General features: G+C 34.0%; 1 protein-coding gene across 4 annotated transcripts in view; it reads left to right on the forward strand.

The window, feature by feature from the left end:
- BRAF (B-Raf proto-oncogene, serine/threonine kinase) overlaps positions 1-24,844 on the forward strand; it is a 122,596-nt gene that overhangs the window by 64,407 nt on the left and 33,345 nt on the right. For all 4 annotated transcript variants that reach the window (XM_025045907.1, XM_015588360.2, XM_015588361.2 and 1 more), the window contains exons 8-13: positions 3,064-3,223; positions 7,411-7,447; positions 11,169-11,305; positions 12,552-12,669; positions 14,810-14,894; positions 15,739-15,915. In XM_025045907.1, coding sequence (XP_024901675.1) covers positions 3,064-3,223; positions 7,411-7,447; positions 11,169-11,305; positions 12,552-12,669; positions 14,810-14,894; positions 15,739-15,915 — 714 coding nt within the window. The remainder of the gene's footprint in view (positions 1-3,063; positions 3,224-7,410; positions 7,448-11,168; positions 11,306-12,551; positions 12,670-14,809; positions 14,895-15,738; positions 15,916-24,844) is intronic.

The following is a 24,844-nucleotide window of genomic DNA, read 5'->3' on the forward strand; positions in this document are numbered from 1 at the left end:
TTAAAAGATCAAATCAAAATGTTAGCGTTTGTTCGTTTTGATTTTTAATTAATCTTTTAGCTATAACATTTACTCCTGATGAATTCTCTGGATCATGATGCCTTTTTAATGGCAGGTCCCAGTTCTGTGAGCAGAGTTACAGAACATCATAATGAAATTAGCTTGGCCTCTCTGAAGGTTTGTAATGGTATGCTTAGGACATTTGCCTTACAGTAATGGAATGCTACCTTTAATTAAACCATTTGCCTATGCCATGAGTACTTTATTCATAGCTAAACTGAACTAGATTCTGGTCTTGAGCAAATGATGAGAAAGATGTTCAAACTTTTGTGTCACAAGTGAATATGTGTACCTGTGAAAAGATAGAAGTTAATCCTGTTCTATGTCAGAATTCCTTTGCATTTTGTTAGTAGTCCTGATAACAATTATAATGGTCATGAAACGTATAATAATGGGTGTAACCAAGACATACTGCAGAAGTGATACATTGCCCAGTTTGAATAAAAAGTTAGAGGTACCTACTTTTCTACTTTTTAAAAATGCTATGGAATGTATAAATTTATAAGTCAGCATTGAAAAATTTGCATGTTGCTGAACAGAAGTAGTAACTTTGCTTGAAATTTTTTAATATTATATATTAAAAATGAGATCCAAACTAACTGGTAATTTGCTAAAGGGTGTTAGAGATAAAAAATTATTTTTATTTATTATTTGATATTGCTTTAAAGAGGTTTGCAAGATAGGTAGAGGTATCAGAAGAAAGCCAGTTTGCTGACCGCTAGTATGATTCATGGGGTATAAGTTGCCTTGGTCTAGGTAAAGACTTCCCAGTGTGGACACTCAGTTTTATCAGTTCTCAGAAAGGATGAGAGTTAGGGACATTGCTGGTTTACATTAACCCAAATCAGAAAGACTAATTCAGATATGCCTGTTATATAAACCGAACTTCTTGTTGGATGGACCAACACTCTCTCTGCTTTTGGAAGACATTTATGAGAAACCAAATTATAATCCAGGACTTTTTTGTTACCGATGAATTAGGACATGGATCAGATATTTAATGACATCAGGATCAGTTACTTGAAGTGTTCTTCAGAATTAGAATATACTTGCCCTCAATGCTAGATGAATTGACTTTGTGGACCAGCGCATACTTTTCCGTGGGTGGTGGTAGATACCAACTGCCAGATTATAGTCTTTCTGGTTTTGTGGAATAGGAAGATATCTTTTTTCCTAGTATATTCATTCTTTTCTTTAGATACGATGTCCTTTGCATACATATTTCTGATTTGATATGCGCTACATACCACTTTCGCAATTCAGTGAGTTTCAAGAATGATTTGCTGTCACTTATGCCTACACCAAAGCAATCATATTAATTAGACTGTCTTATACAGTTGTTAAATTAGGGTTTTTCACCGTCAAGTCCTACCTTAAAGTATGTTATTGCCTTGAGACTTCAGATCAGCCTACAAATAGCCTTTTAAAAAACTGCGTTTTCTAAAACTCTTTTAAAAAACTAATATTGTCATTTTTACATTTTTTTTTTACTTGCTTCTAAAATCTTTTGGCAAAGGATGTATATTTGGCTGTCTAAAGCAAAAATACAGCTCTGTCACAGACTAAAAATTTTTCAACAGTCAAAATAAAAAAGACCAGTGGAGCATACTGCTTTTGTAAAGGCCAGTTCCATCAGTCTTACCTACACTGGGCTGATACCAACTTTTTAAAGTAATATTTTATTATTTTTATTTCAGTTCTTTGTGAATTTATTAATTAATATGAACAGATAAAGGCAAAATTTCTTTCGCTAGCCTTAATAGTGTGCCTCAGAGAAGTCAAACTATAAACTAGTATGGTTTGGGTTCTGTTAACATGCTTTATTCAGAAGCTTTTTGTCACTATTTGACTTTTTTGGCTCTTTAAACCTTTATCTATTTCTTTTCTACTATATATTCTTGTCATTCCTCTCTAAATCCTCTCCCTTCACAAAATGTCTTTTTATTCCCTCAACATTGTCTTTCTGTCTGTGTCTTAATAACCACTAAATAATACTGATTACAGAGTTTGCATAAGGTAAGGTTGAATGATAACCTGTCTCTGTTAGACTGAGTCATTCATTGGTCCTAATGGAGCTCACTGAGACAGCTATACCTCATCTTTCAAGTGATATTCACATCTCTGCTCCCTTGGATATCTTTTCTGAGGAGCATAGCTGTTTACAACCTACTCTCAAACTTTAGAGTGCACTGTGATTTATTTTAGGGCCAGTGATAAGAGATCATCGATTTTCTTATTTATCTACAGTACCAAAATATAGGTCACTCTGTAACTTATTTTGATGGTTTCACTAAAAAGCAGTTTTTAAAAATAATTCTTTTAATGCTTAATATGTGATTCTTCTGTGTCTCTTGTGTCGGTTATTGGGCATCATAAAAATTTTGAAATATGAAATTGACACTATAAGGATCATCTTTTGAATTTGGAAATGGTCTTTTGCTATTGTTCAGGATTTTAATTCAACTCTTGTATAAAGCAACAGGTATATCTTTTAAGTTTTAAATTACACATGTATATTCTCAAAATTTTTATAATTTCCTAATACTTAGCATAAAAATTTCATTTTAGTAACTTCAGCTATCAAGAAATGACAAAGGTAGAAAAAAAATAGCAGATTTTATTCATTCAGTCCCTACCCAGAGCATTTTTGTGTAACTTTAAAGGACAAGAGTTTCTTCAGCTATTTAGCCCCAGGTAATTTCTAGCCATTTATAGATTTCCCTGGAGTTTTCTGGATACGAATCAGTGTTCTTTCTTATTATCGACCGTCTCTGGAGGGTCTGCTGGAGCAAAAGCAGCGGTGTCAGTCAAAGCTGTAGGCATATCTTCGCTTTTTAAACTAATACTTTTAAAATCCATTACTGCTGGGGTTTTAATGCTTTATTGTAAAGATTTTATTTAAGAATATGAAAATAAGGAAATCTTTATGTCATCCATTTTTTTACGTTATTATATCTATAAAGTTGCTCTGAGCCTTATTTTCCAATGACTTGATTTTTCCAGGCCCCAAATTCTCACCAGTCCGTCTCCTTCAAAATCCATTCCAATTCCACAGCCTTTCCGACCAGCAGATGAAGATCATCGAAATCAGTTTGGACAACGAGACCGGTCTTCGTCAGCTCCAAATGTGCATATAAACACAATAGAGCCTGTCAATATTGATGTAAGTATCCAACATTGTTAGAACTGAAAAAGTTCAAGTGTATTTCTTTATTTTTCTGCTACAATTATAATATAGATCAGAAATAAGTGCCATCTTTCATTTATCACAGTTATTATAAGTGATAGACTTTTATGAATTATAGATCAGAAAAGCCTTGTCATCTTCTCTGATAGCATTAAATACTTAACTGGTGCCAAATTAGAGTTATTCTGATTTTTTTTCCCTATAACATCATCTCTGTAAAAGTCTTCATTTATTTAACAGGTAATCCACTGGCCATTTTATGGTAAAGAAAAAATAAGAATGCAATCGCAGATCTTTACATCAATTTGAAATCTCTACCTAAATTTCTAAAAGTACAACGTTGAGTTAAATAAACCTTAAAGACTAATCATTACTTTATATATTTGACATGTAAAGCTACCTTTTATCTTTTTTACTTTCTTGATTATACCACTGTTCCATCTCTATACACATCTTGAATTTTGTGGGGGGTTTTTTTGTCATGTAAAGTTTGTCATTAGGTTTTAATCATTTTTTTAAATGTGTCTTCTCTGGTCTCATCATCACTTAATTCAATTTTAATCATTATTTATTATTCCAATAAACAAGATTTAATATCAACTCTGGGATAGATAGGCACTGTGTCAAAATTGAGAATTAAGGATGAATTAGCACACAGTCTTTGCCCTCAAGGAGGTCATGGTATAATGGATGAATCAGACATATATATAAATAATCACAAAAATATATAGTGATAGTTTATCGAAGCGGGTGATAAACTCTGCCTGGTTGGATCTAGGAATATTTAGTAGAGAAGGGACAACTTTTAACCCAGATTGTAAAAGATGAATGAGTAGGAGTTTATTAAGTACAGTAGTTGGTTGGGGCTTTAGGAAGGAAGGGCATTTGTTAAGAAAGTAGTATGTGTAAAAATACGGAAATATTTTTACATGGGATGTAATTAACGGTTGAAACTGTAGGAGGTTAGGATTCAGGAGAAGGGTAGGGAATGGTAGAAGACGAAACTAGGTAGGTAGAGTTCAACTGAAAGGCACTGTGTATTACTCTCAGGTCTCCATAGCAGCTGGTAGTGGGAAGTCTAAAACACTTTTGAGTGGGGGAGAAAGTGATCTCACCATATTTTAGAAAAATCTTTTGAATTAGTGAGAAGTTTGATAGGCAAGATTGTTAGGAATGATATTGAAAGTAGGCTACTACTTATGAATGCTTACTGTATGCCAGGTACTAAGTACTTTACATAAATTTCCTTATTCTGTCTTCATAAAGACTCGTGGGTTAAGTACTATTATTATTTTACTCTTAAGAAAATTAGGTTTAGAGTGGTTTAAGAAACTTGCCCAAGATCACACGGCGGATTAATGATTGAAATAGAGTAACACCTGGCCTTATGCTATATAATCAGTAATAGAGGAGAAAGAGACGAAAGGTAGAGGATAATGCCCATATTTTTCTGGTTTGGGCAGATAGATCATATTTATTCCATTCATTACGATAAGAAATACCAAAGAAAGTAGAGCAGAGTTTGTAGAAATGAAAATGATAACTTTTATTTTAGAGTTATTGACTTTAAGATGACTACGGGACTTCACTGGTTGAATATTAGAACCTCAAGTAGAAATACAGATGTCAGAATAATTAGCATGAATCAGGTAATGGGTATAAGTGATATTATTCAAAGAGTATATATTAATAAGTTGAAAAGAGAGTAAAAAAATGCAACCCCAGTAAACATTTGAGGTATAGGCAATGAAGAGAGAGGTTGAGGATGACAATTGAGAGAATAATTGAAGTAGTAAAGTTCCCTGAACTTGGAAGCAGTGTTCCTTAGAAGTTATGAGGATTTAAAGATAGGCATAGCTAGCAAGCTAGCTCTCCAGCTCTTCACAGGCAGTGCGACCTTGGGGAAATGACTTAACCTTGAGGCTAATGATATCTTTTTCTTGTAGTGATTTGAAAATGCTTATTAAGCCTGGCACATAATAAGAATTCAGAAATTATGGCTAATATTACTGCGCAAATATTTGTAGATATTAGGCAGGACAAAGTTCTTTGAATGCTTCTGTTTTCTCTATCATGCTAAAGAGAAGATACATAAATAAGGAAGGAACTATAGGAGATTGGGGGAAAGTTTGAAATAGCCAGTATTAGACTATTAGAAGATCCTGTTTAACCTAGAACAAGTAGAAAGATTGTCAAGAGATTGTGAGGAAGCTTTATTTTTATTTTTTTTTTTAAGAAGTAAAACTATTTTCAGATGACATCTTATATAGAAAACTCTAAAGAATCCACACACAAAAAAAACTATATTAAAGCTAATAAATGAATTCATATAGAAAACTCTAAAGAATCCACAAAAAAAAAAACTATATTAAAGCTAATAAATGAATTCAATGAGGTTTCGGGATACAAAAAATAGTTGTATTTCTATAAACTCTAGCAATAAACAATCTGAAAATGAAATTAAAAAACAACTCCATTTACAATAGCATTAAAAAGAAAATACTAAGGAATAAATTTAACAAAGAAGTGTTAACACTTGTACACTGAAAACTACAAAACATTGTTGAAAGAAGTTAAAAACGTAAATAAATTTTTAAAATCCTGAACATATTTGAGATAGAAAAATGAAAGCTTATGATGGTACTAGCAGTAAGTTATAAGAATGGAGAAAGCCAAATTTGACAGATCCATGGTTGTGGGGAGTTACAGGGCGGATGCAGCAAAAAGGAAAGAGATGTGGCATTTCTGCCTTTGTCTTCTGTTTTTTGGTTTTTTTTTCCCCCTGTCTAGAAGGTTCTCTGCTTTTCTTTTCTACATTCCTGTCTATTCCTCAAACCCCAATTCATAGCCCATCTCTTCAAATGCTTTACCAATGACCAAGTTCTATAGTTAGTTAGTTATCCTTTGAACTTGTATAGCACTAAGAATCTTTTCACCCATATCATTTATTTAGCAATTAACTAAGCAACTTTGGCACCTCTTTTATTGTTTTCTTAAGCTATTATTCTTTTATCATTCCGTTTTCATGTGTGTACATCTTACTCCCACTTAGATTATAAGCTCTCTAGAACTAAGAAAGTTAGTGAGACCACCAGTGTTTTGCATTTATTGGTAGCCACACAACCCCTAACGCCTAGCACTTTGTTTGCAAGTATATGAGTATTCGTTGATATTTTGTAGAAAATGTTGAAGGCTTTATATAATACATTGAACATGATAGAAATACATTTCTAAAGAATTCACTTTCTTTTAGCCTGTAAACAAAAAACCGCCTATTTGCAAAGATCCTGTGAACCTATTTAGAGACATTTGGGGCCATTCAATCCCTCACATTTAAGTTACACTAGGTAAACAAACTAATCTAAGTTCTGCCTATTAAGGTCCAAATTGCATTGCATTACCAGTAGACTTTTCCCCCTACCTCCAACATTATTGTAAAAACCTATAATTTAATAATAAAGCCTAACAAAACAAAAGCCTCGTTTGAGCCATTGTGTTTTTTCCCCTTCTAGTGTGTCCCTATTCATATTTTTATGATTGTAATCAGTGTACATTTAATTTTGTATTGTTTTTTTATTATATTGTAAACATCTTTCATGATTCAGTCTTCATAATTGTTTTAGTAGCTGCCATAATACTCATTAAATTGATACATTATAATTTACTTAGTCAATATGTCTAAATGCCTATAAGAGGGAAATAATTATTTCTGATTTTTTTAGTATGATGGATAATGCTGCACTAAACATCTTTGTGCATATCATTTTTTCTTCTGAATTATTTCCTTAGGAAAAATTCCCAGAAGTGGAATTACAGGATCAAAGGGTATGAACATTTTATGGCTCTTAATATGTGCCAGTAGAACTTTTTTTTAAGAATTGATACAGCCATTGGATTTGAATGGCCTGAAATGGATTTCAACATTTGATCAGGACTAATAATCCCTTCAATATAGGGTTAGGTTGGCAAGTGCTTCAAAATTTCGGTTTTATCATGTTCACTAGCTAATTTTATATACTTTCTGTTTTGTGAAGTAATTATAAGACAGTTATTATTTTGAATTAACCTTTCTGTTAATGCTTAGTGGAAGTGGAAAATTCAGTGTTGTTATTAGTTTCTTACCATAAGCTTTGAATAAAATGTACATTACTATTTATTTGTAGGACTTGATTAGAGACCAAGGGTTTCGTAGTGATGGAGGTAAGTGGTGATTTCAATTAAAAAAAAAAAAAGCTCAGAGAAAAATGCAACTGCTTTGCTGCTTGTCTCTTTTATATTTGCTTCTTTCATGAAACACAGACACAGAGAAAAATGTGTAGAGAAAACCCAAACTTTTTTGTTTTTCTTTAGTATTGATCATTTATCTCTAATAAAATTTTAACTAATTTATAACTTGAGTAGAGAAAAAGAGGGTACATAAAAAGGAATCTTAAATGTACCGTGTACAGTTTTAAATGGTTGCTATCAAAGAGAGATTCTTAGTTATTTTACCCACTTTACTGATTCCAGACCATCTTCAAAGCTGGAAATGTAGAATTTCCTTTGGAAACCTCCACTAGTACTTAAAGATTGAGCTTGGAATCCATTAAAACTTGGCTTTCATAAGTCATTCTTAGGGAGAATCCCTTGGACTGCCTGTTAAATATTGTCAACCACATCCCCTCAGCCTACTACAAGGGTTTGAAATGTACTTTTTAAAGAATGGACCTCCTACTAGAAAAGCCCAGTTGCCTTTTTTCAGTTCAGTAAATAAAATAAGCAAATGAGAAATTAAATTGAGATTTCTTACAGAATTTTCAGCTCATATTCACTCTAGTACCCAGTAAAAAAGGAGGACATAAGAAAACATTGATTAAGAAAATACTTTTTAAATAAGAATTTAGCCCCACATAATGTTTTCCAAGAGATGATATTTGAAACTGTCTTAAAGTTTTCTTCCAGGTGGTTCTCCATGCTCCCTTTTCAGCTGTCTTCTGTCTAATAAGGAAGACCTGCAATACTTGCTTATCTTACTTAGAGTTGGTCTTGTCCCTGTGACCTACTTTAACTTTAAAATACCTAAGCCCAGACTCAAGGATATTTTATATTGAATAAACATTGTATAAACCATCTTTTGTTATGTTTCTATGTACCTGTGAAGCTACCAAAATAATAACCCTGCATTATATATTTTGGACTTAGTATTTACTATAACACATAGTAATAAAAGTTTTCTGTTTGTTATTCCATGAACCCACCAATTAATGTTGCTGCTAGTTTGACTTTTCATATGTGTTAGTAGCTGTGGCTTTTGAAAATTTTGCCCAGTACATTCAGCATTTAAATGTTGCCATCATTTTAGCATCACAGAGTTAACTTAGTCATAATAACTGCCTGCTTAGTACCTAAAATGAAGTGGCATTTCTTTCCTTTTTTGATGAGTCACTTTTTAAAAAAATCATTGGGATTTTATGAAAGTAAGCAGTTTATAAAACATCCAGAATTATTTTGTGAAGCAGGCTTCGACTCATCTTATTTATTCCCCATGACTTCTTTCATTTCTTCTGTGTGTCTGTCTTCCTGTGTTTGCCTGCCCCTCTCTTTCTCTTCTAACAGCCCCTTTGAACCAGCTGATGCGCTGTCTTCGGAAATACCAATCCCGGACTCCCAGTCCCCTCCTACATTCTGTCCCCAGTGAAATAGTGTTTGATTTTGAGCCTGGCCCAGTGTTCAGAGGTAGTTGGGCTCTTCTTTCTTGTTTTCACCCAAAGCAAACTAAATATGAACTACAGATACTGTTTGTGCCTCACCCTCACAGCGTGTGTTTGTAAGTGTGAGAGTTTTCAGTACTAAATTTCTGCTTGGCCTGGCTGGAATGCTCTGAATGTGCTTCTCACACATACTCACTACCACAAGCTTTCTGTATGCTGTCTGTCATAAATTTTAAAAGCAAGAAAAATCTGTTATTTCCATCTTGTTTTTTGTTACATTAGTTACTTTTTGGTCTTGATAACTTCTTAAACTCAGTGGGTGGCAATAAATAATGTGTGTGGGAGGGGTTTTCCGGTTTGAATTTCTTTTATTTTCATCCATTTAGGTGATAACATTGATGACTTAATATTTGTTATCAAGTTTTGTGGGGGGTTTTTTTAAAGTAAAAATGGAAATGGAAATCCTTATTATGAGATTTTATACTAGACTTTTGGCTTTATTTTTTGTAATATCAGCAGTGTACTTTTTAAATGTAAGACGTATATTTTATATATTTTTTAATTATTTTGTATATTTTATATTATATCAAAGGTAGGGAGCTTTAAAGATGATTTTTAATATATTAGGGATATTGTAGCTTCCGAAAATTTGAAGATTAATATTTTCAGTTATGACCTAATATAAGGAAAAAGTTAGCAGTATAATTTTACTCTACCATTTTTCTTGCCATACTTTAATTAGTGGTTAAACTAATCTTTAAAATTTTAAGTCAAAATTGAAAGAAATGTTTTGCTATAAATATTTTTAAAGAATTATGTTTACTGGCTTTTGCTACTTAGTGTCTGTTACTTTTTCTGAATGTGTGGAGGTGGTTCAGATTTTTACTCTCAGCCCAACTGTTTCTCAGAAAATCCATAGAATGGGCTAGAAAATCATACAGTACTGAGTAATGTAATCAAAATAAATAATAGAATACAGTACTGAGTAGATCAGAATTGCAAAGTTAAGGCTTTATGGTGTTGAAAATTATTAATATGAAATGTAGAAAATGGAATGTGCTCTAGTTAATAGACATTCCAGATACCATTTTCTTTTAGAAAATTATACATGAGATCATGGGAATTCCACATGATAACATAGGTGATGTAGTAATGATAAAATTTCCACACAGATTTAACATTTAAATGTTGCCATTGGTATTCCTGTTCTTGGAAAGATAGTCACTCCCTCCCCCGCCAACCCCAAGTAGTAATCATTTTTTAAAAAATTCTCCTGGAGTCTTTTTGTTCCATAGATGCAAATATTATTTGACATCTCAGTCCTACTTAACTGTACGTAGGCCCCATTAGGACTCTTTGCCTTGAACCCTTCCGAACAAAGTCCTACTGTACATGAACTTAGAATCATTGCCACTGAGCCAGCATTTGGAAAAATACCCATCAGAAAGGCATGCAACCTTGCCAACTAAGTACTTTCAAAGAATGCACCCCTTGGGCTCACATGGCTGATAGAACATTTCCATTTGTAGAACCTTGGCTCAGAGGCCATATCACTTATTTCGCTCTCATTTTATAAAGGCAGGGATTTTTCAGAGTCCTGAGAAACTTGCATGGCTTTGTTTACATTAAAATTCTGCAGGCAACAGGTAATCTTTGTTTAGTAGAATAAGCCTCGAGGAAACAAGGAAACTGACCAGTATCTCTCACTCTTAGGTAGTGTAGAATGTGCTGTAGAATATTTGTTTAGTAGGTAATATTAAAAAGTGAGGTATTTTCAACATTAAGGTCATTGTTAGAATATATTTTCATTTGAGGATTTCCATCTTTTTTTATATTGATTGGCTGCTGAGTAACAAAATAAAAGTATATTTTTTATATGGGCTTTTAAATTGATTTTGCCTTTTGATTTTTTAAATTAAAGAAACAGAACCTTGGGAGTAATTTTTGGTTTTATCTCTTATTTTAGAGAGATTCTTTTAGAATATGTACCAATAAGCAAAGTGTGTATCTGTAATCAGATGTTTTAAAGGTCAGTGGCCAAAGAACTAAAAAAATTATAGTACTAATCACCAAACGAGGCCCCTTTTTGGCCTGTCCTTTTTAAAAGATCAATACTTGAACATTCACTGCATTTTTAAAATAAATCTAAATCAACCCCCACCCTCTGCCCCCAATAAATTAACATACTTGATCTTCCTTTAATGGATACATTTTTCCTTTCACTAACTTAGGATCAACCACAGGTTTGTCTGCCACCCCCCCTGCCTCATTACCTGGCTCACTCACTAATGTGAAAGCATTGCAGAAATCTCCAGGACCTCAGCGGGAACGGAAATCATCTTCTTCCTCAGAAGACAGGAATCGAATGGTGAGAGGATATAATATCTTTTTTCCTCTAAGTTCTTTCTGTATAGAAGTCATAGCCAAATGTAATGTCACCTTTTAGATATTTTGGTCATGTCCATATGTGACACAGAATTCCCATAATCAAATAAATTTAAGATCTGGTAATTTTTTGCTTGAAGCATATTCAAACAACACAGATTCTTGCTCTCAACTCTAATGTAATTGAGTAAAAGGCAGTTTGGGAAAAGTAAGAATACAGTAGACTCTTGAATAACACAGATCTGAACTGACTGGGTCTACTTACACATGGATGTTTTTCAATCAGTAGTCAGCCCTCCGTATTCCCGGGTTTCGCATCCATGATTCAGCCAGCGAGGATCGAACACAGTATTGGTTGTGAAACCAATCCCCAGTGGATACCACGGGACAATTAAGTTTTGGGGGAAATCAAAAATTATATGTGGATTTTCGACTCTGCAGGAGGTGGGGAGCTGGCACCCCTAAACCCCACATTGTTCAAGAGTCAACTGTAGTGTTCTGTTTTTAAAATAAGGGAAAAAGTAAGCTAATATTTTAGGAAGCATTATTAGGCATATATGTTGTAAAGGGTTGGTCCTAAATTCAAGTATCTACCAAATGACATACTTCACTATTTGAAAGAATAAGTTTCTGCTGCAAAAGAAATCTAAATTAAAAACTAATAATTTAATTTTAGCAATGTATACTAACAGTATATGTCAGATAGCTGGATCCTTTATACTACCGAAGTGATTGTGTATGTTGATAATTGTTTCGAGAGGCTGGATCAGATAAGATACTTGAGGAAATTTAACAATTTACTACTGGGAGAGTAAGTAGATAAATTAGCAGTTACCATAGTAAAAATAAGTTAACTTAAATTCTGGGCTTTTGGAATCAAAACTAGTCACAAATGTATAGTACTTATCTTGCCCCTAATAGTCCTCCAGATGATAAAAGGCTATTTTATTGATTTTAGTAATACATATTTCTGGTAATACCCAATAAATTTCTATTTTTTAATAAATTTTTTTATTCTAATACTAGCTTAGGTCTACAGTTTATGTTCTGTATTGTGAGAATCATACTTCTAATTATTATTCCTCCAGAGTATTTTTTTTTTTTCTTTAAAAGACCGTATTTCTTCCTAACATATGTCCCTTTCAGGCCTAAATGAATGTACTTAGTGTGAAACATAAAGTTTTCCTTTTTTATTTGCTTTGGCTTGACTTTGCACTATTTTTATCAAGAAAACACTTGGTAGACGGGATTCAAGTGATGATTGGGAGATTCCTGATGGGCAGATCACAGTGGGACAAAGAATTGGATCTGGGTCATTTGGGACAGTCTACAAAGGAAAGTGGCATGGTATGTATGTAGTACGATGACCTTGTCGCAAGTTATAGGAATAGGATATGTTTAATAGCTTTTATAAAAAAATGTTAGAGTATTCACTGTTGGCATTATTAAGCTTTTTTGATCATATTCAAGAGTCCTGCAAATGTTTCCAATAAATTATGGGAAATAAAAACTGGATTCATAACAACCAAGGCTCCTATCATTATATTAAAGAAATAATTTTTAAAGATGATGATGATTGTTCAGGTGAACTAGTCTCCAAGATATTTTTTTCCTCTGATAATTTTTCTGCTGATAATTTTATTTGTATTATAAACCACAAGTAAACATGTTAAAAGTCTACTTACCAAAAGAAAAAATGACAAGGAAACATAAAAAATGTTCAGCCTCACTTGTTATCAGAGAGCTGCAAATTCAAAAAAATAGACATCATTATTTGCCTCTCAGTTGGACAAAGATTTTTTTTTTTAATTCATTATATATAGAGTTGTGATTGTAATACTGCTGGTGGGAAATTAAATTGCTACAAATTTTCTGGAGGGCAGTTTGGCATTATGTATATCGAACCAACAGTTCCTTTTGTAGACCTTCATAATGAAGAAGTAATTGGACAGTAATAAGCAGATATGCATGCAAGGATATTCATTAGAGATTTAATATTAATGAAAAATGGAAATAAATATAAATGCCCATTAATAGAGTATTAGGTAAATTTATAACCTCTATATATGATTTTATATGATAGATTTATGTTTATTGTTATAGAAAGGTGTCTACGATGTAATAAATTTTACAAAGCAGCATGTATAATATCCCATATTATGGTGCAACAAAGAAATATATATAACAATTTTAAAAACAGTTTTTAAGTACATATCTTTTGAGGTTATCTTTTCATATGTATTCATAAATCACACTGATACATATAAAAACCTAGTAGGATATACCTCAGCATATTAATTAACAATGGTCATTTCTGAGTGACATGATTTTTTCTTTATGCTTTATGCTTTGTGTTTAATTTTTTTTTACTGTGAGCACTGTATTACTTTGATAACCACAAAAAATAAGTTAATTATATTGAAGCATGATATACGTAGCAAAAAGTACATATAAGTGTACAAGTAACTGAACTCTCACAAAGTGAACACATCTGTACTCAATGAACAGAACAACACCTGTGCTGTAGAAGTTGTCCTCATGTCCTCCTTCCCCAGGGGTGACCCTATCCTGCCTATAAAGAAATCACATAGCATGTACTCTTCTGTGTCTGGCCCCTTTCACTCAACATTGTTTATAAAATTTATCTTATTATAGTGTATAGTTGTAGGTCATTCATGCTCTGTATAGTATTCCACTGTGTGACTCTAAAATAATTCCCTTTTCTGTCTGCTGTGTGATGAGTATTTGAATAGTTTCCAGTTTGGGGCTATTACAAATGCTACTGCTCTGAATTCTCTTAGTGCATACATATCATGTGATTAACATATGTGTCCATTTTTGCTTGGTATATAGCTAGGAAAGAATTGTGAGGCCACTGGATGTACATATGTTCAGTATTAGTAGTTACTGCCAACAGTGTTTCAAGTAGTTGTACCAATTTACATACCCACTGGCAGTATATATGAGTTCTTCCCGTTTCATATAAAGTTATTTTTTTAATTATGATTACAATTTCAATAACTTTTCTAAGCAAAAGCAATAAGTGATCTATAGACTTTTTAAAAATGTTAACTACTCTGATAAAAAAGTTTTGTAGTTTTCTATTTTAGGCAAGCTCCATCGTACCTATCACATGTAGTTTTAATATTCAGTAAATGCATCTAATTTAATATTGTTAAAAAAAAAACAGAGAAGTACCATGGGTGCTTAATTGGTTAAACTAAATTTCTAGGAGAAAAACAAAATTGGCTGTTTTTTTTTGGATTGGTATATTGAAATACTAGTCTGAGAGTGTCATGGTTATTTTAGTTTTTATCCCTAGAAAGTTAATGCAGTTAAGGAACTTATAGTATAACTTATTAAATCATAAAACAGTTTAATAATGGTATGAATTTAAGACTGTGGTAATTAGTGAAAATACCCGAGAGTTTTTGTATTTTTAAATTTAAAATATCAGATAACATTTGGAATGACAATTACCTTTTAGGTGATGTGGCAGTGAAGATGTTGAATGTGACAGCACCCACACCTCAGCAGTTACAGGCCTTCAAAAATGAAGTAGGAGTACTCAGGTGAGTTTGTGTGCATTATTGTTTTCCAGAGAAGTTATCTTCATTAGCTCCTGTTTTCCAGAAGTAGCTCCTGTTAGCTCTACAGACTTACTTAAAATGGATAAAACAGAGTTTGAGTATATTTTGTCTTTTGCCATATTCTTGTAAGTGGTATACAATATTATATTGTACAGCTGATAGAAGAACTAAGCCTAGAGTGAATTAATGAAAATGTAGTATGCGATTATGAGAAATAATGCTTCCAAATATGAAAATAATACTTGGAAAATTGTAATTTTATCAGAGCACATTTAGAGATTATGTCATGCTCTGGAACTTGAAGAACACCAACAATTAAAGTATGTCCAGGCAAGGACAACTTGTATGAGGAGGATTTTAAACCTGTGACTCAGGAAAAGTGGTGGACAGAAGTGAGGATACTTGGCCCACAGGAGGCTGTTTTGGTCCAGAGGGGACACACTTACCCTCGTTTGTTCCAGAGAGCAAGACAGGGAACCAGTGGTGGAAATTGTAGGAAAATGATTTTTTTTCTCAACCCCAAAAAACTTTCTAATACTAGAACCACTTAAAAAAAAAAATGGTGGGAAATAGTCTTCAGTCTCAGTAATAAACTTCCCATAATTGAAGATATTTAAGCAACCTCAGGTATATTAAAAAAGATATTTCTGAAAAAAGTAAAATGTTAGACTAGAAATTTACTAAAGTCCCTTCTAAATTTATCCTTCTGTTGCCTTTTTTTAACCTTTTTCTGGCAACATCTTACTGATAAGTAGACTGCTTCTGTCTCTTTTTTAATATATGCTGAAGTACATCGATGTTTACTGTTTACTGTCACATTTTACAGGAAAACGCGACATGTGAATATCCTACTCTTCATGGGCTATTCAACAAAGCCACAGCTGGCTATTGTTACCCAGTGGTGTGAGGGCTCCAGCTTATATCACCACCTCCACATCATTGAGACCAAATTTGAGATGATCAAACTTATAGATATTGCACGGCAGACTGCACAGGGCATGGAGTAAGTTCCATTCTGTTAAATCTTGTGTAAATTATTGTTGAAGACCATTGAGGGTGTTTTAAAGATTTTAGCTTTAGAATTGCCTTGTAAATTCTTGTTCAGCAACATATGGCTGCTTTTAACGAATAGCCAACAATAGGATACTTAGAAATAAAATAGTCTCTCTCTACTACAGTCTTGAAGACTATATGTAAAATATTGATAACAAATATGACCGCAAATTTATGTTTTACATGCAGTGATTTAGCTAATAAGCAATATAGGTTAAGAAAACAAAGAGAGGCAAGCAAAAAAATACTAGTCATTAACTGAAGTATATAAAATAAATATTAATTATCCTTTCAGATTATTTTCTCCAAGTGCCCATATTTTCGATTGCAAAATGCTCATCTACATGAAATAAAGTAAAATGAAAATCTGCATTCTGATCCTTTTTGAGAATTTCAAGTTGAGTTGTTCATACCCATTGAATTTTGCTGTGTAATTTAAAAGATATAAAGTAACTTTATAAAGTTTACCATAGGCCAAAATAGGAAACTGACCTCGAAGAATAAATTTTTGCATGCAGTTCTTAACTACAAATGAATAGGTAAAGCAAAAGGTAAAATTAAGTAAGTTTTGAAAGTGCTTAGATAAAAATTTTGAGTAAAATATATTTGAAAGCTCTATGGGTAGTTTAAAAATATGTGTATCTTAATTTAACATTTTATAGTACACAGTTGTCTTTCAAATGTATAGGTCATTATGTCACTATAATGTTATGAAGTAGGTATTTTTTCTTTTTACGGATAAGGAAACCAAGACTTTTAAATGACTTGTCTAAGACTACATATTTAATAAGTGGCAACAAAAATGTTTAACTCAGAATTTCTGCTTCCCAAGCCATTATCTTTTCCCATAATCACTATGATACTTTCACATTATAACATTAGATTAAAAGGGTGTATATGTACTAACATCTAGAACTCTGATGCAAGATCACTTAACAGTAAGTACGCGTAGAACCAGGACTCAAAACCAGATCTGGCTCTAAAATCTTCTCACTGTTTTATCCTCTCTGTCTCAAAACTAAGCAATATATCTGTAATTTAGATTGCTTGCAAGTCTTTGTTCAGCCAAAATGCTTATTGCAGCAAATTATTATCTTAACAATAACATTTCCATTTATCCACTGGACTCAAAATAATCTCAGCCTTTCATATAAATTAGAATCTGAGTCTGTTCAAATCTGAAGGGTTATACCAGAATCTTGTGAAGAGTAAACCATGGCAAAAATAGTAAACAAGGAGCAAGAAACAAAGCTTTTTCTGCTCCCCTCCACCAAGCGTGCTCCCTCCTCAAGGGCTCTGCACTTGTTATTTTCTCTTTGGGATACTCACACCACAGATCTCCATAGAGCTGCTCCCTATATCTCTGTTCAGATGTCACCTTTTAAAAGAAGCTGATCACCTTATATTCTAACTAATATCCCTACCCAACCCTGTCACTCTCTATAGCCCTGTCTTTGTTTTCGTTTTTAATATACCAGGCTCCATTTGACATATTTATTGCCTGTCCCTCCCACTAGAATACAAGCTTTATGAGAGCAATGTTTTGTTCATTGTTTTATCCCTACTGCCTAGAACAGGGTCTGGCCTATGATAGGTACTCAATACATATCTGTGAAATGAAAAAATGAAGGATTACACACAACTGAGTATTACTACTCCCTTTCAGAAAAAAGAGAAGCCAGATCCTTCTCATACTAAGACAGAAATGTCAAGGAAAAGAAAAACAGTCAACAAAGTAATAAAAGGATAATAGAGGAGGAAAGGCTTTTGCTCTAAACAGAGGCAGCAAAGAATAGTAATAAAAATATTTTTAGAAACAATGCCAGTATTAAGACAAGAAACAACAGTAGAAAAGAATGCTATCAAATTGGAATAGTTCTGGAATCTGGGGGACAGTCAGTGAAGAGGCAATATTTTTCCATTGTTTTACAGTTTGGGATCTATAATTGTAAACCTTTATAGTATTTATGTACTCTGAAATACTTTGCTTACATTTTTAAGTAATGCTCACTGTATAATGAGTATATCTGGCTGTGAATGTAGATCATGGCTATGTATGTATGGTGGTTACCAGAGGAGAAGGGGGTGGGGAAGGACAAAGTGGGTAAAGAAGGTCAAACACAGGTGGCGGACGGAGACTGGACTTAGAGTGGTGAGTACACAGTAGAATGTGCAGATGTTGTATTATAAAGTCATACACCTGAAATTTATGTAATGTTATTAACCAGTGTTACCTCAATAAATTTAATTTTTTAAAAAAAGAACTGGCTTACCACTTCAATCAGATGGCATATTAACAGATGCGAGAAAGCAGAAAAGCTGAACCTCTTTTTTACAGACATTTATATCCTACAGAATCTGAAGATTATTTTTTCAGTTCCTATATATCATTCTAGAACATTTCTATGATTTCTGGTAGTCAGAGTTATGTCTGTAAATGAGATATATCACCTATTAGTATGCTCCAATAAATTTAATTTTTAATTTAATTAATTTAAAAAAATAGAAAATAGTTCCATTTCCATAGTATCCAAAAGAGTGAAATAAGGAATAAGTTTAACCAAGGAGATAAAATATCATACTCTGAAAAGTACAAAACATTGCTAAAAGAAATTAAAGAAAAAACAACTGGGGTTTGGGGTAATAAAAAATTTTGCATAGGTGGTGGAGGGGGGTGCACAATATTATGAATGTATTAATGCCACTGAATTGTACACTTAAAAATGTTTTAAATGGCCAATTTTATGTCATATGTATTTTATAACAATAAAGTTAAAAACAAAGTAAAAATAAATAAAATAGCTATGTGGGCTACAGGTAAGGTGACACATTTTTGCTATCTTTGAAACTCCACTAAAACTATAATAAAGGAATTTTTTTAAGCACGAACATATGAGGACGGAGAAAACAGAGAGGAAGGAAACAATAGCAACAACATTTAAAAGCTAGAAAGCAGATGGGGAAGTGATAATGGACTTAGACCAGAAAAGCTATGTTATTAGTTTGCAATGGGGAAATGAAAACCAACCTGATTTATACCACAGAATCCTCAAGTCTCAGAAACTGGCAGTACCAGGTGCCTCCAGGAAAGGGAGGGTACACAGACGAAGAGTCTTGTCTAAAAAGCTTCTCAAAATCTCATCTGCTCTGTGCCACTGGGTGACTGCTCCATCTGTACCCTGGCAGTAGACTGGAAGTTTATTCTCTGGAGAGGGGAAAACAAATATCTCTGGACTGGGGACGTGGACGTGGACACTTTACCAAAAACAGGAGGGTTGAATGACTGCTCACTGAATGATGAATGGAGAGTTCCCCAGCACTGTTCTTTTTATTTGGTTCCCAGAATGCTAGCAGCCAAACCTTCCCCTTCACACAAGGGATTGGAAGAGTCTTCTGTGAAGAATCTTACCAGCCAAGAGGAAGGACCCAAAGGTAGTGATATCAGAGATTCCACCTATATCACTGTGCAGGGAAGTTCAAAAACACGAAGCCCATCTGTATGCCAAAGCTTTCAGACAGCTTTTAGTCTCTCTCTCAATCTGAGGAAGACAAGTTATCTTGTAGCTTACCAGACATCAGAAGGAAAGTCTCTGATGCCAATGAGAGAGACCAAACCAATGAGGTTGGGGGAAGGCAACCAGGAATAAACAAACACGAAGAGATACTCATCTCCCCAAAAAAAACCCATCAGTTTCCTCAGCGATAAAAGATGATTTTCTATCCACGAAACAGATGCTTTAAAAGAGATTTGTGATAAAAGAATGTTCAAATATTAATATATATACTGGAAATGACATCCTTTGTAGTTATTAAAACTTAAATGTCTGGTTCCTCCTCCCCTGTCCTCCACCGTCATTTCACAAAGGACAGAACAAGTTAGATGTGGCTGAGCAGTAGAAAGTCCATAGACTATTTACTACGGCCATGTCACCCTGAACAAGCCCGATCCCGTCTGATCTCGGAAGCTAAGCAAGATTAGTACTTGGATAGGAGACCTCCTAGGAAGACCAGGTACTGTAGGTGTAAAAAATAAAAATAAGGGATTTGCAAACTGACAATGTCCTTGCAATTTATGAGGTCAACCCAGGGTTGCTTTGCCTAAAAAAAAAAAAAAAGTCCATAGACTATTATTTAAATGGCCATTAATAATGTACTTTTGCAAAACCCTCATTTCAAAATAGTTTGCCCCCTGAATGTTTTCCAGATGCTGTTGAAGGTAACCTTTTCTGACTACTTTCCAAAATTTATTCTAAAGTCCCAGGGCATAAGCAAAATAAGAGCATATTAACTCATTGTATAAAGTGCTGGGGTTGCAGTCACTCATAAAACCTTTAGTAATTTGGAAAGTTAAATCATTAGAACTTTCAAATGCGCCTTTATCAGATTACAGAATTTAAGCAGATGGTAGATGGGTAACATTTTCCTGTGTAGTTCTGTCTTCTTTCCCTCAGTGAAAGATCATTTCTGATTCCTAGATTTACCTGAAGAGAGCAGAGCCGTTTAATGGTAGATAATTACAGACTTACTCTTAGGAATCGAGGTTAGTGTAATATGTTTATCATCATCTTACCTGATAGTCATTGATTCAGCCTAAGGACCACGGTATTTCAAGAATATTGTTCCTAAAGACATTTCAAGAATGGTCAAATTTATCGTGCCATTTCTTGGCAGGGCTTTTAATGTCAGTATAATATTTATGGTATAATTTTTAATTTGTCTTTATTAGAAAATTTACTAAATGTTAAGGAGCTACAAAGAGTAAGTTGTGGTCTGTTATACACACAGAAGTGTTATAGTCTGAATATAAGATGATTAAAAATAATTTAGGGACAAATCCTCACAATTTACTTTTGTTTAAATAATGAAGAGTATGCCCCATTTACTCATAAATAAACCTACTTAAAAGAAAGGGTGAATTGAAGCTAAAAATGTGAACACATATTAATGATTGAAAATAATTCTAATTGATCAAAGAATATTTATAAGGAACATGATTTTCTGGTGAATAAAAACAATAATAGAAAGGAGGATACTGATAATCAGAAAAATGGCAACTAAAACAAAGAGGTACTATTTTTTACCCACTGGAATTGGCAAAGTGCCTAAATTCTGACAAGATCAAGTGTTGGTAAAGATCAGGGGAATCGTTTACTGGGGCAGGCCCAGTGCAGCCACCCACCCCAGGGGGTGTTTGGGAAGTATCCTTTAAAATGGAAAATGAGTGGTCAGTCCCCAAGAAGCAGTAGCTTTTGTTCCAAAAGATGTATATAGGAAGAGATGTGTTACTGGAAAACATATAGTAGTGACCGTAGAGGGGACTGGATAAATAAAATATTGGCACATATGTGCAAAGGAATAAATATAAGCAGAAATTAATTATATGTATCAACATCAGCTTTAAAGTATGTTAAGTGAGAAAAGCAAGCTGCAACACGGATCACTTAAAATTTTAAAAACAAAACATTTATATTTGAGTTTTCTTGACATATATATAATGTAATATATATTTCTTTATATAATATATATACGTGTGTGTGTGTGTGTGTGTGTGTGTGTGTGTGTGTATATGAAGTAATCAGATAAAGATTAGAAGGCACACACCAAGCTCAGTGGCGGTTGTCTCCAGGACTGGCATAAAGGGGTTAGGATGGAGGCACCTATCTTAAGCTTTACCCTGTAACATTCTAATTGTTTATTTATTTTAGTAAAAAAAAGATCCTACAGTTATGTTTTATTTCCATAACTTTTTTATAAATATAAACTTTGAAAAAAAACCAGGAGGCAAATGTGTAAAAGTTTAACAGGATTGATTATGGTGAGAATATGAGTGAATTCTACATTATTTTTTGTTGCAGTTTTTCTTAATTTCAAAATGAAAGTTATAAAGAAATACATATTAAAAAAATGCAGACATAACCACCAGTAATCTACCATCAAGAATTACCATTAATATTTTGATGTGTATTCTGTATCCTTTCAGAATCCATTATTTTAATATTATACGCAATTGTTTGTCATCATTTTTAAATATGGAATCCTACTGGTTTTTGCCTTTTTTCTCTCTTAATTTTAAACATCTTTACTGGTCAATAAATACTATGTTCTGATCCCAGCTCTACTACACACTAGTAACTCACTCTCTTTTTTTTTTTTTTTAATGCCAGCTATATTCCATGGCTTTTTTTATATACAGTAATGTATTTAGCAATTCTAGTACTTACTATGTGTGAGACATTGTTCTGTGTACTCTCTGTATAAGACCTCACTTGATCTTCCATAACCCTGTGGGGTAGATCCTATAATTACCCTCATCTTACTGAAGACATTAGGGTATAGAAGGGTCAGGTGACTTGCCCCAGGCACTTAGGCTCCAGAGTGTATTCTCTTAACCTTACACTGCTGGCCTTCTCCAGTTTAGTCAGTCTTTTCAACAACCTCAAGTGGGCCCTTAAGGTCATACAGTAGTCAGTCATACTTTGAGTTCCATAGTTTATTCGATCTTCCGCTCTCCTAGATACTGCCGTACCTCCTCATCCCTCAAACCTCCAACACCTCTTCTCCAGTTACAGTCGGCTTGCCATTTCACTAAGAAAATTAGAGGCACCCACCTACCTACATTCCCGCCCAGTCTTTCAGCCTTATTACTGAGAATAAAATCCAAACTCTTCCATTTTATACATCCCTTTTCCCCTACTCACTGACATCTTTTGAGTACCTCTCCCCTTGTCATCATCAGGTTTTTCTTTTCTTCTGGGTTTTTTCTTATTTTAAAACATTTTTTTGTAAGCACATTTGGGAGAGTGTTGACAGTTATTAACTGGGTGGAGTGCATAAGGGTGTTTATTGTAGTAGTCTTTCAACTCTTCTCTATGCTTAAAAAGTTTCATAATAAAATGTTCCGGAGGTCCCTCCCTCAATCCCACTTCCCTCTCAAGCTGTCATCTCATTCCTCTTTATACAGTAAAACTTCTCAAAAGAGTCGTTGGTACTCTTGATGTTTCTCCTGTCGTTTTATTTTGGACCCCAGTTCAGTCAGTTTTGCCTCTGACACTCCACTGAAATATCTCTTAATAAGATAGTTACCATTTTGCTACATTCATTGGTTCAGTTTTCAGTCCTCAGTCCGATCTGTCAAAAATGAGATGAAGTTGATCTTATCCTTCTTCATGAAACCCATTCTTAACCCCTTGCTACTCAAAATGTGGTCTTACAGCATCTGTATACTACCTTCTAGAAATGCTGGAGGTTAGGTACCACCCCAGATGTACTGAACTGGAACCTACATTTTAACAAGATCTCTGAATGATTTGTATTGCCCATTAAAGTGTATGGAGCACTGCTTTAAAGCATATTCCCCTGATTTTCCTTCTTACTGTCTCTTCCTTCTTGGCTACTTCTTCCTCAACTCTTTAATCTCTCTTAATGTTGGCATCTTCCAGAAATCTCCATTTCCTTGGTGATCTCATCCACCTTTGTGGCTTGAAATACCATTTAATTACCATTTCTATCTCAGTCTCCAGTCTGTTCATTTTCTCTGAACTCCAGACTGTCACATCCAGCTGTCTGCTCAACATCTCCACTTGATTGTATAATGGGCATCTCAGATTTAATTCGTGTAAAGCTAAAGTCCTGATCTTTTTCCTAAAGCCTGCTCTTTCTTCATTCTGTTCATCGCAGTAGCTGGCAACTCTGTTCTTCCAGCTGCTATGTCTGACATTTTGTAGTTATCTTTGATTCTTCTTGTTCTCATACCACACAACCAATCTTTTATCAGTTCCTCCATCTGGAAAGTATACCTAGAATCTTACAATTCTCATCTCCTATTTGCTGTCACCCTGATTCAAGCCACCATTATGTCCTGCCTGGATTATTGCCTGCTTCTACCCTTATCCGCCTTCATTTTCTTCTCAACACAGTGGCCAGAGTGGTCCTTCTAAGTGTTAAGTCAGATTGTGCTGTCCCTCTGTTCCTCCGTTGTCTTCACATTTCACTCAGAAAGAAAATCAAAGTCCTTATAATAGGCCTTTCTCAGTGTAACTGCCACTACAGCCTGCCCCTGCCTTTTATGTTCTCTCTCAACACATTTGCTATTCTCTCTCATACTCCCTCCCTTCCAAGCCAGTTTGCCTTCTTGCCATTCTTAGAACATGGTAGGACATGCCTGCCTGGGCTTTGCCCTTGCTACTCCTTCTGCCTGCCATATTATCCCGAAAAAAAAAACTTTCCCTCGCCTCTGAGTCTTTACTCAAAATGTCCTTTGTAAAGAGACCCTCTTTGGCCTAAAATTACAACCCCTTGCAACTGAGCATTTCCTGTTCCCCACCTATGGAATATATTCTATTGATACATCTTTATTTTCTGTCTTCTCTACTAAAATGTAAGCACCTTGAGGGTAGGGATTTTCTGCTCTATCTTCAGGACTTAGAACAGTTGTTGCTTAGCACATGGTGGGCTTTGAATAAATGTGTTAAATAATTAAAAGGAAAAACCCATAAAGGTAAACATTATCTCCAGGAATCCAAAACTTAGATTATGTAGTATACCTAAAGACATATGGCTAGTAAGTGACGTAGTTGGAATTCAAACCCAAATCTGTGTGCTCAAAACCCACACCTTTCCCCCCGAGCCTGTCTGGCCATGCCACTTAAGTCCTCTGGACTCTGGTCTTCCCATCAGCATACATGGAATTACTGCCTTTGCTCACCTCACAAAGAAACATGATGATTATGAAACCAAATGATGTAAAAAAAAAAAAAAATACTGAAAACTTTAAAATGCTATACATATACAAGGCAACGGTAGTAATTCTGTTTTTTTATAGAATTTTTATAGCGTTTGCTTTTAGTTTTAGGTCTTCAGTCCACTTCAAATTGATTTTT

The sequence above is a fragment of the Pteropus alecto genome, unplaced genomic scaffold (genome assembly GCF_000325575.1).
Source record: "Pteropus alecto unplaced genomic scaffold, ASM32557v1 scaffold22, whole genome shotgun sequence".
Lineage (NCBI taxonomy): Eukaryota > Metazoa > Chordata > Mammalia > Chiroptera > Pteropodidae > Pteropus > Pteropus alecto.